Source organism: Pteropus alecto, unplaced genomic scaffold (assembly GCF_000325575.1).
Source record: "Pteropus alecto unplaced genomic scaffold, ASM32557v1 scaffold57, whole genome shotgun sequence".
In the NCBI taxonomy this organism is placed as follows: Eukaryota; Metazoa; Chordata; class Mammalia; order Chiroptera; family Pteropodidae; genus Pteropus; species Pteropus alecto.
The window spans coordinates 5312703-5329614 of record NW_006442508.1 but is presented as its reverse complement, the minus strand read 5'-3'; the positions used below and the strand labels follow the sequence as shown (position 1 = coordinate 5329614).

Sequence of the window (16912 nt, the reverse complement as noted above, 5' to 3'; positions counted from 1 at the left end):
CCTCCTCCTCCTCCTCCTCTTCCTCCTCCTCCTCCGCCCATCACCGCCACTACGGTCGCTTTCGCCTCCTTCTACTCTTCGCTCTGCCGCCGCCGCCGCTCGCGCTCCTCTCTGGCTTTCACCAGCTCTTCGCTCCCCGCTCGCTCGGCTGCTGCAGTCAGCCTCTCTCTGTCTCTGTCTCGGTCTCCGTTTCCGTCTCCGTCTCCGTCTCTATCTCTGTCTCTCTGTCTCTGCCTCTCTGTCTCCGTCTCTCTGTCTGTCTCTCTCTCTCTCTCTGTCTCGGTCTCTGTCTCTCTCTCTCAAGTTTCCAATCTTCTCGAGATTAGGGCAAAGGGAGCATAACACCCAATTCTGCTTGCTGTTTCAGGTAAGGTTGCACATGTTGGTCCCAACAGGGACCCTTTCCGTTTGTCTTTTCCTCCCATGCATGTCTCATCTCCCTCACCCCACTCTCCCATGCTCGGTGGAAACCGAGGAGGTTTAGGTCACCCCCTCCTCCTCAGTACATTAAAAGAAATTATATATATAAATTTCGATATCCATCATCAGAAACATATTTGCAAGTACAATAAGCTCCTATTCGCCCGCCCAGTTAGCCTGGCCCTTTTATAGTCTTCAACTTTGCACACCGTGCCTGCTTGCTGGTGCTGGATCCGGGAGCCTCGCGCTCCTGCCGGGATTGTAGTGGGCTCGGGAACAGCTGTCAAACGCGTCGTTTCGCAGCAATTGATTCGAACCTAGCTGGCTGCTTCCAAGACGTGTGGCCTTGGGCAACTGTGGATGGGCAGGGTGGGAAATTTTTATTTTATTTTATTTTTTTATTTTTATTGTATTTTATATTATTTTAGAGGAAGTGAAGAAGTGAAGACATGAGGACTGTAGCTCACTATAACACAAAGAATAATCGAAAAAGTGGGCTGCTGCCCCCCTTGCTTTTCTCGCTGTGGTTGCGGGGGCGGTCTTGCTTGAGGGGATTGTGGCATGAAAAACCTATCTCTTCTCCTCCCCTTTTTCACTCTCCCCTCTAACCCATTCTCTTCTCTAGCTCATATGTCAGTTCAGGGTCCCATATGTTGTTATTACGTGTGTGAGTACAAAATAGTGTTTGCTGACGATGGAACTGGGGGAAGTTACTGGCAGAGCAGAGTCTGATTACTTGATCATCTGGCTGTCAAAAAAAAGAAAAGATGAAGGAAGAGGAGGAGGAGAAAGAGGAGGAGGAAGAGGAGAAGAAGAAGAAAAGAAGAAGAAGAAAAGAAGGAGAAGAAAGAAAAAAAAATCCCTTATCCAGTCATCACGCCTACGCTCACTCCACTGGAATAATCTCGTAGCTTTAACTCTAATTCCAAACATAAATGAGTATTTTGGGCTTTTTGAATTATGGGACTGACTTTAATTTTCAGTGTATTTTGTTTTTCTTTCATAGCTTTACAAAGAGCGGCGATGAAGACGAAATTGAACATTTTCGATATGCAGTTGCTGCTTCTTGTTTTCTTGATGTGGGACCCAGCCAGGTGAGATGTTTATTGCATATGACTCTTTTAATTCAGGCTAAAGATGTGTTTTTGAATGGCATCAATGCAGGGGTGGCTTTTGAGAAGCTGGAGTATTTTGAAGAACTATTTCTAATCAAAAAAGGTTGTACTAAGAAACAACTATGAAGTGACAGAGACAATAAGAAACTTTGCTGCTTCTTTTTATCTATAAATACGAAAGTAAACAAATATTTTCTTTTAAAAAATCACTAAAGAAAACGATATCCTTTGATTGGCATGTTCTTGCAAGGACTTGAAGTGATTAAGATATATGCACTTATAATAACACCAAAATTGGGTAAAGAAGCCAAGAGTTTTCTTTTAAGCCAAACAAAAAAGCGCAAGCTAAAATGATTTGAGTGTTAATTTTTTTTTTCCTTTTTATAGTCTTGGCTCTTTTAGTCAACACAGAAATCTCAAATGATATGTAAGCCTTAAACCTCTAGGTGGAGGTAGTATACAACTCCACAATCACAAATAAAATAAAAGGTTGATTTATTAATCAACTTTTTATATTATTGATTTAGAGATCTTATATTCCTAAAATGGTTCTATTATATTCCTAAAATAAGTACTATCATAAAGAGTACTTATTTTAAACATGTAGCTAATTTTGTTTTGCTTATGTTCTATAAACATGAAATTTTATAGTTTTTAGTAACTTCATCATAATTATAGTCTTTGCTGATTTGTATAATCAATGGGTATCTTTTATTTCTTGACTTTAGGATATGTTTTCAAAATACCATGGGTCTGAAAATACAAGATTTATAAGAATGTTCATGTAACCATTCCATTTTTAGAAAACAAGTCTTTATTATATATTTATTTGCCTTTTAATTTTTCATTTTTCTGTGTAAGTAATTTTTCAAGTATGAAAATATTTTCTAGAATGGAGAAGAAATCTCTTTTTAAAGACTTATTTTAATTGGAAAAAAATCTCATTTAACATCTTAATATTAACTTTAGAAAGAAAATGTGACACGTGATGAAAAAATACTTTTGACCAAAAATATCTATGTGGAACTTTATGACTACCTTAGTGATTAGTTTTAAAATTAGCTTAAAACAGTTTAGAAACTTTTGAGTTGAAAAGTATGAACTAGTTTGCTTACATAATTTTTAGTGTTTATATTCATATTGGCATTTTAATATTTTCACTGCTCTCAAGTGAATATTTATTTTAACTTGGTTACCAATTTTTGATGTATTATAACTATTTTTAGCTACTAGCGGTATAATAATTTACATGCAAATGGACTCCGTCAATGATATTTTACACAATATATCTTGATCTGAATGTAGATTACACAGAATCTTTTATTTTAAAGTAGTGAACAAACTGTGGTCAATTAGTAACACTGAAAATCTTCAGTGCTTAATGTATTTACTTTTATTAGTTTTCTGTTCTATATTTTACCAGTAATGTTCATACCAGTATTTTATTCTGCTATAGGAAATATTCTTTTTTTGGCCAATAGTATAAATCTCTGAATCATTCTGGGGGGAAAATGGCAGTAAAAAGGGACATTTTGTTTTATATACCCAGTTGCTTCTGTACCAAATTGTTGGATGCCACAAAATCAGGTCTCTGGCTTTCTCATGGAGAAATAATGGAGAAAATCACTGTTTCTAACCCTCTTATGGCGATATTTTAAGACCATTTGTTCTTTCCATAAATTTATCACACAAGCATACAAAAGTAGCTGGGCATTTGAATCTTTAGTTGACCCCTATCACTCTCCTCAGAGGCCACTTACAAGGGGTCTCCTCCAACGCTCTCTGCTGCTGTGTGTGTGCTACTGATCCTTTCAGAGCCCACCTCCACCTCCTAGCTACAGTGGAGCCTGGAACACAGCCAGTGTAGTTCTCCTGATGTCTATATTGCACTTGGCCATTGGGTGGAGGTATACCCAAACTAAGGATATCAGTTTGGTTTAAAAGAGAAAAAGATATAAGGACAAAAAGAAAGACATTTATGAGGAAGATAGAGAATTTTGTGCTTCCAAGAAGGCATTTTTTTTTTCCAATAAATTTGCAAATCACTGAAAAATTATTTCAGGAAACTCTTTGGTTATCATACCTTTCTAAACACAGAATAGCATTACTAATAGTATCTGCATGTAATAATCTACAATCATAGTATATTCTAGGGAATAGAATTTAGAAAAAAAATGAGTAGTCTACACACAATACTGAGAGGGAGATATCTGAAATAATTTTGACAACAAATTTTTTAATAATCTATTATTTAGTATCCATTTTCCACAGCATATTTACCTTCCCCATAGATGTACTGGTACTTATAAAAGTGAACAAAAGGAGGAAAATGGATGGCAATAAATGGATGACTCCCTTAGGGAGACTTAAAATTCAAATCAAGGAAGAAGAGCATGTTAGCACTTGCAAAACACACATATGTATATATATCAGCTTGTAAAATTATCTGTTTAGGTTGGTGCTGGCTAACATCCAAGAAGATGAAGCTAAAAATAACATTACCATCTTCACAAGAATTCTAGACAGACTTCTGGATGGTTATGATAATCGTCTTAGACCAGGACTGGGAGGTAAAAATGGTTTTTCTTTTCTTTTCTTTTTTTTTTTTTAAATAATACCTTTATAAGTTAAGGTTACCTTTATAAGTTAAGGTTAATAATCATATTTTAATGCATTTTATGTATAAACACATTGCTGTGTATTGAAATAGCATAGATAATAAAAAAAAGTTGTAGGAAATAAACATTATCTGTGATTCCCTTTACACACACATAATATATTTAATGTATCTTTTATGGAATATCTAAAGTCATATAAAAGCCCAGATCTTCTATATAAATAGATTTTAAATTTGTTCTTTTATAATGGCTAAGTTTTTCAAACTTACAGTATATTAAAGGGTAACATTATTGGGCAGAAATGCTTCTGTCGTATCTTTGATTTCTTTCACATTTTACAGATGTCTGTTTTCACATCAGTACAGATATGCAGAAATGAGGAACATAAATAAAAGAGTATCTGGGTTGTATTTCGGTACATACTTTTTTTTAGGATCTTGTGATATTTCTTTGCACATGCATGTGACATTTCTCAAATGTAGTACAGGTTTGGCATTCTTGAAATTTTCAAAGAGATTTTTAGATATACATTAGCTGTAGGCTTAAATTATTGGACTCTGGCACAGTTTGACTTAAAATTAAAACATTCATTTTCAACTCAGAAAAACAAATGTTTTTATACATAAAAGTGCAGGAAATTAGGCTTGGATAATATGTTGAATTTTAATTATCTTTCAGCATAGCCAGGTAATACTAAGGAGATTAGGTGAACGTGGTGTATGTATGCCGTTCTGAGTCAAAATATCGTTACTCATTACTTCTAATATGAGATATGTATATATCTGTATGCACACATTTATTATGTACATGTTGTGCTTATTAGGATGTTCAGTTTCACAATTAATTCAAAATTAAGAGAAATTAGTTGGATACTTGATACTAATCAAATATTTATATAGTTAGCCTGGTTATTACCAGATTGGCAATTTAGCAATACCTAATTGCTTGAAAAAATGTTTAATGACTAAATGCTTGGATTTAGTTTAATCTATATATGTTTGGCAATTGTATGGTGAGCGTTGTCTGGGAGTCAGAAAAATTCAGAAAAGACCCAACTTGTTTTTAAGGAATAAGCCATTTAGTTGCTACTAGTTTTTTCTTGAATCCTGAGTAGTACCTTACATTTTTAAGAGCAAATGCTGGGATGGAATCATGTTCAGAAATATGACACATTGTATCTCTCGGAGAGAATTCAACTGTTTAATCTACACTTAATTTTCTAAAAGGAAAACCTAAAAGAAGAGAATATTTCCTTAGTAATCAATATGTCTAATGCACATGAATATAAGGAATTACTGTTCATGTTAACATATATGGCAATGAGCTATTTGCAAACTCATATAATAGAGCTATGCCTAATAAAAGGCTTTCATAATTCATGATGGTGATTTGAGATAGATTGCACTAAGGCAGACATTTTTCCTAAGCCATAGATTTTATTACTTTTAAATAAATTATATGCTCTCAAAAACGTAAAATACTTGAGCTAGACCTTGGATTTTGTTTCTGAGGTTTTAGGAGAAATAATTATGCTGTGAGTGATGGTTGGGTAGTAGAAACTGTCTGTTGCAGGACATGAGTTTTGCCATTTATCACTTCATTTTTCTTTTGTAATACCGCTTAAATTTTTTTTACTTCCATTGTCAGGACTCAGATATAGATCCTCGTCATCGTGTTTTTTTGGTTAATGCAATAGACTAAGTGGCTCTTCTTGCCTGGTGTCTTCTTTCCCCAGTTTTTTTCTGATATTGTACATATGATAATATCTCACAGTCATATTAGTCTTCTTTTATTCTTACAATGTTTTCCTTATGTCACTCTTTTCTCTTGATCAGATACCTTTGGTGGCTCCCCATTGCCTTCAGTAGCTGGTGGTGAGGAGTAGTGAAAAGAGTATAGCCCTTGGCAGCGGATAGATCTAGATTGGAATTTCTGCTCTATCCACACCCAAAAAGCTGTGCCTTGGTCAGATAATCTCTGTTTCTCTTCATTTAAAGTGGCCATGGTAGATCTCCATTTCAATCTTGTTCAGAAGATTACATGAAAAGTGTATGCAAAGCAGGTGCCACACACTAGCATTTGAACAAAGATCTGTTCTTTCCCTCCTCCCTTAGATTTCTAATTTGCCACTCAAGGTTTTCTAAATCTGCTTCTTTGGCTTCATTTTTAGTATACCTTCTCATTTGTCCTGTACTTCAACTGCATCTTTTCATTTTCTCTTGATAATCCATTCACATCTGCTCCTTTGGCTTTTGGTCATATTATCCTCACTCACTGGAATTATTGTCCTCATTCTCTCTGATGATCTAAACCCTTTTCCTTTACAGACCACCTCAACACTAACCCTCTTTAGTGCAGATTTTTCTTAACTGAATTGAAGCACCCAGATTCAATTTTCTCTCTGTTGAATTTCTTTATCACTTGTGGCTCTATATCTCATTTGGTACTTCTTATGCACTATCTTGGATTACTTGTTGCCTTTTTATGTGTCTCTTATTACTTTAACACAATTGCAAGCTCATTGACACAAGATATTGTATCATGAATCCTGTTTGCTCTCAGCATCTAAATATTGATTTGCATATTGTGGCCATAAAATAAATATTGATTGCTTGATTAACTTTTCTATGATCAGTTAATCATCTTAAAATGGGGCTACTCATATCTGGCTGACCATTTAGTTAGAAATGTTGAAACGACATGTTAAGCATTATGCTGCAGAAAGGTAGTGTGGCTTAGTGAAGAGAACTTAACTTTAGACTGTGGAGATTTAGGTAAAATCTTGTCTCTAGTGCTGAGCAGTCCTGTGACCTTTCAATATTTAGCCTCCTAGGTCCACATTTGTCCTGCATAAATGAGATTACGAATAGTACTATTTTTAGAGTATTTAATTAATATTAAATAAAACAACATATGCAAAGAATTTAATAAGTGACTGGCATATAATAGAGAGTTAATAAATAACAATAACTAAAAGACTGAAAAACTTTCTAAATGTACTATTGAAATTTTAAATTATCATTATGACTACTTCTGCATCCAAAATTCTTAGCCTGAATGGTCATATGTCATTTCAAATAGAAAGTTCAGGGAAAGTATTTGTATTCTTATGCACCAGAAATTAATAAGAGAAATATGAGTTTGAGTGTTTTATTCAATTTTAATATATAAAACTGGGCATATTTATTGATGGATAATCTGGATAATGAATCTCATTATTTTCTTTCCTTTGTGACTTTAATATAAATGAGTACATAGGAAAGAATAATCAGTTTTAGACCATGAGTTGGAAAAATTGTTCCTTTTTCTGACCCTTTTTGCCAATTACTAGATCCTACTCTAGACAGTTACTTAGATATTCTGAACTTTGGTAACTTTTTAGTGAAAATGGGAATAATAGTATTTTCTTCTGAAAGGAGAGTAAATTGGGATTCATATTTATGACAAAAATTATACAATATGTTGAGTGATAAAATTTTAAGATATTTAATGATTAATAATAGATCCTCTTTAAAATTTAAGTCAGATTATGCTCTAAACCCTGCAAAGATTTCTACTTCATTCAGAATAAAACCCAGATTTCTTGTGGTGACCTCCAAGGACCTGCATAATCTGTCTCCCTGTTCTTTCTTTGACCTCACCTCACACAAGTCTTTTTCTTGCTAATGCTGTTGCAGTCACATTGGCTTCCTTTCTGTTCTTTGAATGCACCAGGACACTCCTTGGAGCTTTTTTTCTGGCTAATCCTCTTCTCTGCATATCCATTAATGTCATCATCTCATAAGGCCTACTCTGGCCAACCAGATAAATACAAGATCATTTATTTCTTTATTATCATTATATCAATTGCTTATTTTTATCTCTTTTGCTAGAACGTAAGCTTACTAAGGTCAAGGATTTTTGCCAGTTTTGTTATTTAGTTCCCAATCATCTAAAACAGTGCCTGGTACATAATAAGTGCTCAATTAAATATTTATTGAATAAATTCTGATTTAATTTATTATATTTTGGTATGCTACCAGGAAAAGAATCACTTATATAACCTACCCTGTCCTTAAAAGCAATGGAGCAATTATCGTTTAATTAACCACACTGGAATTTCACTATTAACATCAGTATACTTTTGGCTGAGTTCTTGGTGAGTTGAAACAATTATTATATCGATTACTTAAACTCCTGACTTATGGTAGTTGTGATTCTGCTGTGACCTAACTATGTGATTTGGGGTTCATTTATTCCATCTGTGATTTGACTTACTCCTCTGTGAAATGGGAGAAGTTCTACTTTTTCTGTTTCTATCTCACAAAGATATTGTGTGGCTCAAGTTAATTAAAATTCTGAGGAAAACATAATACAACATACCGTGGACAAGTGTTAGTATTGTTAGGAATAGCAGAGGAGAGTTCTTCAAGGAGAACATCATCTTTAGAAGTAGTATCTTTTAAAAACATGGTAAGATAATATTGGGAGGTCTTGTTCATTTGGAGGCTTTCTCCCTTCTGAGCCTGGAAACCTGAGATTGGTTTGCCTTGATATCTAATTTACCAAGACTATACATTTAGATTAGCTAGAACTAATAACTAATTCATTTTTTGCTTTTGTCTTCATTTTAGTCATTGGAACTAAGACCCTGTGGTACCACTTATGGATTTTTACAATTCCATAGGAGGCTGTCACATTGTTAGCCAAATAAAAGGAGCAATATTTATTTTTTGAACCAATTTTATGGAGTCATTGGAAAAATGAATATATAAACAGGTTCTGTATATTTATGACAGCTAACATCCACAGTGACATCTATTAGAAATGACAAGGCTTGGTATCTAATTTATAGATTTAGTCTGGAAAATCTAAATTGAGTTGAAATGCTTAACTGCATTTCAAAAAACTGTTTTGAGGGGGTCGTCTAGATAGAAGTTTTTTCTCCCCAGTATTCTTGCTTTATACGCTGAAAACTTGAAGAATCTTTCTGCTTAAAGCCATGAAAAACATGATGTCAGGTCATAGACTTAGGCTCTGAGGGTCAGTTTCCAACTTCACTCTTAGATATTTATCCTCAGGCTGTAGTGAGCTATATGTTTCTATGAATTTTACTACTCTCAAATTTATAAAAATAAAATATAAGCTATTTAGTGGACAGAAATTAATACAGAAAAATATGATCTCTTCTAGGACCTAAGAAGGTGTCTGTCTTCCAAATAGCATCTTATCACTCTATCAAGCAATGATTAAGATCAAGGCCTCTGGATACTGACTCCTTTGTATTTGAATTATTTTGCCACCATATATTAACTACAAAACTTTTAGCATGTTACGCAACCTCTTCTTACTTAGTTTTTTTATTTGTAAAATGGGAGTAAATCATGCGACTTATTGGGTTTCTGGGGATTTAATTTTTTTATCTAAATCCTTTGGACAGTTTCTGACATGCAGAGTAGGAACTCAATACATATTGATATTATTGATGTTATTGGTGGTTCCACTACACCGCTTCCACTATGAATGCAATATAGGGCATCATCCACTGTTTCACTTAAATTTATAACAGCTCTGACTTCTACAAAACTGATAAATTTATAGCACATGTTATTCAGATTTAAAGAAAGATGTTTGTGTTTTTCTTATGAAATTAGTTCTATTTCATAGCCATACCTTTGTGTGTGTGTGTGTGTGTGTGTGTATACAGAATCTTTGAAAATAAAATCTATCACAAAATAAATGACGTATTTATTGCCCTTTATAATTATCATGATGACATAGAACAATTTAGCATTATTAATTCACGATAATGAATTTGTATGTAGGAACATTTACATCTATGGAATAAAAAACTCAGTATATGACATCTGTGATGATATTAGAGACATAAAACTGAAAACATGTTCACCTGTTTAACCTGGGATGTGCCAGGTACTTGAACAGCAAAACTGTGGGTCTTGCAACTGTAGAGTGTATGACTGATACTTGATAGCATTATATGAGGTGAAGGGTAGAAACAGACTGAAATCTCTCTATAGAATTGAAAGAGAGAGAAGGGTAAAAGTGGGTTGCAAGACAAGTAGAAAGGAAGAGGCTAAGCTGTCAAGAAGTGCTAGTCTCAGATAGAGGGAGCATAATAAACTCCAGGTATTGAGTCCTATCCTTTTTTGAAAAAATTCTGATATTTGGCCTTCTCCAACTCATTGAGCAGCTGTGATTGGGGCCGATGCTCCCGAAGAGTCTAGTCTCTATTCCCTCTGACTCAACTCTCTGGTATCCCCTAAAGTGTCCATATTAGGATAACCTTCAGAATAAGCCCTGGGCATAGAAGATTTCAGATACTTGATCAGTGTCTATCACCAGATCTTCTCCATCCCACTTGAGTTACCTAAAGGTCACAGGGTGCACTGCCTTTGATTATTGTATGAGTGATAAAATGGAAATTAGTTGGGTGATTTCACACAAGAGTGTAAATAGCATTTGGTAAATGTGTAAATGATTGATATCAAGTCATTTGTCATTTCCTATTTATTTAATTATTTTGTGAGAAGCATGAAACATAGAAGCTGCCTGAAGTGGGATGCTACTGGGGAGGTTGGAAACTGGGTTTGGCTTTTGAAGTCATATCCTTCAGTTTTGTCTGGAGACTGTCCTGGTTCTTACCCTTTGACATGAAAATAGTATGGGCTTCATCACAGTGCATTCTAGCTTATAAGAGACAGGAATGTTTTGTTCAGATTTCAGGATTCTTTTTAAAATTTAATGGCAAGGCTAAGGAATATCATAGCATTTCTACACACTCTCACTAATGCTGTAATGTTGCTTGTCCACTCCCTGTCAGAGAATGGTAGTAAGAGGTTTTTTCAGAAATGTTTAGAGCGAGGTGTTTTTCCAGAATTTTTTCTGTTTGTGTTGTAACTAAATATATAGTTTGTGACTCTTTTAGAGGAAAGGTAGACTGAGTACAAGGCAGCAATTATATATATTAAATTGGATGGTGGAACTTTTTTCCCAAATAACATTTCTCCAGCAAAATTCAAAGTGACATCATTGAAATGCATGACCCAGAGAATACTACTTATATTTTCACCGTAAAATTTTTTTGGTTAATAGCAGTTGTTCTCTCAGCTGTTGCTATTAGAAAGGTATTGTCCTCAGTCATAATTTTGAGGAGTTATTATTTTTGCTTTTTCAGCCGCAGTCATACCTCATCATTGTATTGTTTGCCCTCTAATATTTAAGCTCAGGTGCAATTCAAGTTTTTGTTTTTTCAACCCCTAACACACAGTGCATAAATTAGACCATAGACGTGACTGATCCATTTGTTTTAGTATTATTTTTTGGTTACTACAACTCAATCACATTGTAGAAATCTGAGTTGGTAGTGGCGATGGCCAAGTGAACAGCTTGGCCAGTCAGCAAATCATTACTTTTTAGTGTGTTAACATGGAAAGAGTCAAATTAAATTATTCTAGTATTCTGTTTTTTAACACATGTGTATTGAGGCTTCTGATGTGCCAGACACACTGTAGGATATAAAGATGTAAATGGTCTACAGAGGAGGAAGCCCTTGGAGGACAGATAAAATAGATATATTATGATTTTTAATAGAACTTGAAATGGTACAACACATGTCCTATTATAAGAGCATACTATTGAAGTTCAGAGAAGTAAAAAAATCACTTTTACTTATATTATATAATTGGAGTTAGCCAAGTTCTGTATCTATAAACATAATTCATTTATTCAACTGCTTCTTACTAAGGAGCAAGGATTTGCTGGTTCCTGTTTTAAATGCTGGAAATACTATGAATTTAAAGAAATTCGTATCACCCCATATTTTGGCTCTTTCTGCCTTTTGAGTATTATAGACATTGGTTTCTTCTTTTCTTCCTTAATTAAGAATTCTGTATAATCATCCTATATTATCTTTATTGAACTATAAATCTTCTCTCAGAAATGGAAGAGTGATTTCTGGTATATTTACTGCCAAGCTGAAACTTATGATATCCACAGAAGAGCATAACAATCAGAGAACAGTTCTTTCTCTGTCTGTCTCAGGGATGTTGAGAGTATTTGTGTTGCATGGCATTCCCACAGGTAGTAAGGTAAGCATTAATTCCACTTGAAGCTTCTTCATACTTCTCAGTTCTTTTTTTAAGGAAAACTTATTGTCTACCTTATCTTAGTTTGCTTTGAGCTACAGATGAATTCAATAATAACTAGACATGTCATGTAAAATAAAAAATAAACAAATCACATGAAGTGTAGTGTAACAAGTATTTAGTGTATCTCTTTTGAATTTTTAATATTCCTGACAAAACACAAAATTTTTAAAACTTGTCTTTAACTTGATATATCCTCATTTCTCGAAGTACAGATTTATCATTTAAGACTAAGAGACATAAATAATAAAATTAATGTTTAAATCTAAAAGATTTCATATCGAAGCTTGTCAAATTAGGGAAGTCAGTTTATCAAAAGATATAGTTTTCTTAGAATTCTTAATTTTTGCATATTAAGGAATGAATTAAAAGAATGAATGCAAAATGTAGCACAAAGATTGTGCATGTGCGGTGCCATTCTTTCTGTATTAAAGTATCTCAGTAGTCTTAGCAGACATGTTCAGTTAAGATATTACTAATTTGATTTAAAACATACAAAAAGTAAGGTTTTTCTTCTTCCAATATGATATTCACAGAAAAAATGTATGTCAAGAATAAGATACTGCTATTTTCAACCATTTTGTGGAGATGATTAGTAAAGTTTAATAAATTTTAGGAATATTTCAGGAATGTGATACGAGTGATACAACTAGATATTTTCTATGAGTAGAGGAATAGAGTTATGTCACGGGGTTAAGGAAGATTGAAGAAAGGGTAAGAACTATAAATGGCAGTTCCAAACCCATTATTTAGATGTATGTCGTAGTGGTATTGAAAGTATTTTAGAAGTATTGAGGAAGCATTTGACTTCCATTAAGAAAGTAAAAGGAACAGATGCTTTTAGAATGGTATGTATTAAAAGCTTTCCAGTGAGGAAGAGATCTCCAGACCTGAATTGGAGGAGTGGTTTGGAGAACAAAGACAAATGTCATGGGAGACATTTAGAAAGAGAAGAGAGGTTTCCAGTTACTCCTAGTTACACATGAGAAGATTTTAGATTTTGAAGCAAAATATGCTGAATTATTAATCAGATATTTTGGTTGGAGAGTCCAATTTTTTTCAATTATATGAATTTTTTAGGAGCCCTTACAATAGATTTAAGCAAATCAGCCATAGTCAGAGAACGAGAGTAAATTCATTTTTGTTACCACGATTACAAAGAAAAACTCTCCAAAGTCTCAAGAAAGAAAATAGCGAACTAAAATGCCAGCTGGGTTTACGAGGAAGATTAAAATTTGGATACCAAAAGAGAAGTCTTAATTAAAAGAAAATGGAATTGCGAGTCTGGTGTTCAGGTCCGGTAGAGGAGACTATGGGAGGGTAGATTTAATTAGTTTTCTTGGGCATGTGAGAGGATAATCATCGAAGCAAAAAATGTGAGGCTCATGATTCTGCTTTGTAGAGTAGAGAAATAATCATCCAACACATGTTAAGGGAAGAGAAGCTTTAGAATTTTAAGAGAGTAGGTGGTGAAATGTCATAAAAAGGAATGATGATGAATGTAGAGCCATTTTAAAGGAAGTTGTCATTAGAACATTTCTAAGAGAACAGTAAAGTCCCTTGATAACTAGCAATTAAAACTGAGTATCTTGTTATCATTTTGAGTAGCTTTTGCCTTAATAGTCATTACAGTTACAAGGTCAAAGATAACTAATAGGAAAACCTTAAATAGAACCATATTACTAATAGTGCTTATATTAAAGTATGTCACAATTTAAAAGAGATTACATATCAAAAATAAACAATATTCTTAAAATATATAAATCAGAAAACGGTGTCTGAATTCTTAATAGATAACACTAGGCAATGAACATTGCTGTAGAATTTATTTCAACTTTCATTCTCTCAAGCTTCTCAGATAATTTGAAGGGCTCTTGAAGGTGTTTTTGGCTGCCACCAAACTGATGGTATGACTCATAGCTTTAACAGGGAGGGTCATTTAAGCTTTCCATTATTATCTGTGAAATACAGGGGTGATGAAAAGTCCTATGGGATCTAGTACCTAACTCAAGATGAAGATATTTACATTTCAATGCAGTTCTGCTTATTACACTGAAATTGCCAGCTTTTGCCACTCTCCTTTAGCTGCTGCCACACCCGCTCTAGTCTTTATCATTTTTGGTGTCAGCTTCTAATACAGGCATCTCATATTCAGACATTTGACTGCCACCAGTTGCAGAGGGCAGCTGCAATTTCTGCTGCTGTTGCTGCTGCCTTGAAACAGCTGGGATGTTAAGCAAAATCTATCAGCAGATAAAGAAAGTGGGCAGATGCATGTTTAAGTGAGTGGATATGAAAGTTAGTCAGGCAGAAAGCACATGTTTCTTTATCAGATCCTTTCCCTTTAGGGAACCATTTTGTGATCTGTCATTTTTGCAATTTTTCTACTACTCAGAGAGGTTTGTGTGACACTTTACATATTTCTGTCTGAAGACATTAGAAGAGGTTGTAATAATTCTAAGTGCTTTTTTATAGTGCAAATTGAATACCAATTAGAAATAAAGGAAACCTTGCTTCTTAACATTGGAATAAAATACACGTGAAAGAAAAATATCATTGCAGCACTTACCAGTTAAGGATGTGTTTGTCTGAAAGTAACAGAAAATAGAAATCTATCTACAGTGATTCCAGTGGGAATCAATTTTTCTCTCAAAAGGTAGATGTTCCTAGTACTGACTGAGTTATTAAAACAATGGCATCAAGAACTCAGACTTTATTTTTCCACTTCTTCTTTCTTAGTGTTCACTTCTGGCTGCTGCAGCTCCAGCTATCATCCCCATGATTAAGCCTGGAATAAAGGAAGGGATGGCACCAGCTCCATCAGTTCCTTTTATCAGAATAATAAGCATTCCCAGCACTTGCAGCTGATTTCCACCTTTATCTCATAGCCATTTCCTGCTAGGAGAGCATCTGAGAAAATGAGTGTCTTACCCAGGGTTGGGAACATTTCTGCCCTAAATAACATGGAGAATGTCTTACAAGAGAGATGTGTTAGATATTCAGTGGCTACTGCTGATGCCTATGACATGTACTAATGCTAATAGAAAAGGTACCTAATCTCTCTGTGCCTCAATTTCCTACTTCGTAAAATGAAAAATATCAGTTCCAATGATTAATTGATATAGTTAAAGTACTTAAAACTTGAATTTGAATAAGAATTACCAAGATGGTGATTGTTAAAAATGCCGATTTTGATTAAATTTGTCTCTGCAGAGCTTAAGAGTTTACATGTCTAATATGCCCCCAGATGGTGCTAATGCTGCTGGTCCCTGGACCACACTTTGAGTAGGGGGCATTATAGAGAATATACTGCATGAAGAGAAGAGATGCTTTAAATGCTCATTAAATGTTGTTGTTGTTGTTGTTGTTATTATTATTATTACTGTCTTCATTTTTTAACAATGAGGAATTTACATTTCTGTTTCTAAAGAATGGCAGTGATAAACCTTATTTTTTACAGAGTATAATTATAGACAAATTTATTCCTTACAATATGCCTTTACAAAATTTTAGTAAATATTAGATTGAACATAATTTCTGTGAATATACTTCATAAGGTTAAATATAATTTATCTATCTAGTTTTCAGTATATTCTAATTATATTATACTCTATACATACAAATATATTTATACTTATATTGAAAATATTTTTATTTTACTGGCCTGTACTTTATTTTTTAATAATATTTTTAATTTTCAATTATAGTTGGCATACATTATATTAGTTTCAGGTGTATTGCATAGTGATTAGAGATCTACATAACTCACAAAGTGATCATCCTAATAAATCTAGTACTCTTTTGCCCCAGTATATATTTATTACAATATTATTGATTATATTCCTTATGCTATACTTTATGTTTCCATGACTCTTTTGTAACTATTTGTACTTCTTAAACCCTTTGTCTTTCTTCACTGATCCCCCAACCCTCTTCCCATCTGGTAACCCTTAAAATATTCTCTGTATCTATGAGTTTGTTTTTGTTTCATTTTTTTGATTGTCATTTATTTTGTTCTTTAGATTCCATATATATATGAAATCATATGGCATCTATCTGTATCTGACTTACTCCATTTAGCACAATACCCTCTAGATCCATTATAAAATATCTTTTTCCATCCCTTTACTTTTAGTCTGTGTGTGTCTGAAGTGAGTCTCTTGCAGGCAACATACATAAGGGTCTTGTTTTCTTATCCATTCAGCTACCGTATCTTTTGATTGAAGCACTTAGTTCTTTTTCATTTGAAGTACTTGTTGATAGGCATGTAGTTATTGCCATTTTTTATTCATATTTTTTTCTTCTCTTAAAAAAGTCCCTTCAACATATCCTGTAATACTGGCTTGGTGGTGACGAACTCCTTTAGCTTTTTCTTGTCTGGGAAACTCTTTAACTGTCCTTTGACTCTAAATGATATCTTTGCTGGATAAAGAATTCTTGGTTGTAGATCCTGGGTTTTCATCACATTGAACATTTTGTGCCAAGCCCTTCTGCCCTGCATAGTTTCTTTTGAGAAATCAGCTGCCAGTATTATGGGAGCTTCCTTGTGGGTAACTAACTGCTTTTCTCTTGCTGCTTTTAAGATTCTCTCTTTGTCATTAACCTTTGGCATTTT

At 33.9% G+C, this 16912-nt stretch overlaps 1 protein-coding gene across 4 annotated transcripts in view; it reads left to right on the top strand.

Moving 5' to 3' along the window:
- The window catches only part of GABRA2 (gamma-aminobutyric acid type A receptor alpha2 subunit), a 123563-nt gene that overhangs the window by 609 nt on the left and 106042 nt on the right, over nt 1–16912 (top strand). The window contains exons 1-3 of one of the 4 annotated variants that reach the window (XM_025040288.1): nt 10–367; nt 1427–1514; nt 3990–4105. In XM_025040288.1, the coding sequence (XP_024896056.1) occupies nt 1444–1514; nt 3990–4105 (187 nt within the window). In that variant the 5' untranslated portion in view covers nt 10–367; nt 1427–1443. Of the gene's footprint in view, nt 1–9; nt 368–668; nt 790–1426; nt 1515–3989; nt 4106–16912 lie in introns of those variants that run through there. The other 3 variants (XM_006922470.3, XM_025040287.1, XM_025040286.1) reach the window with 3 other exon arrangements.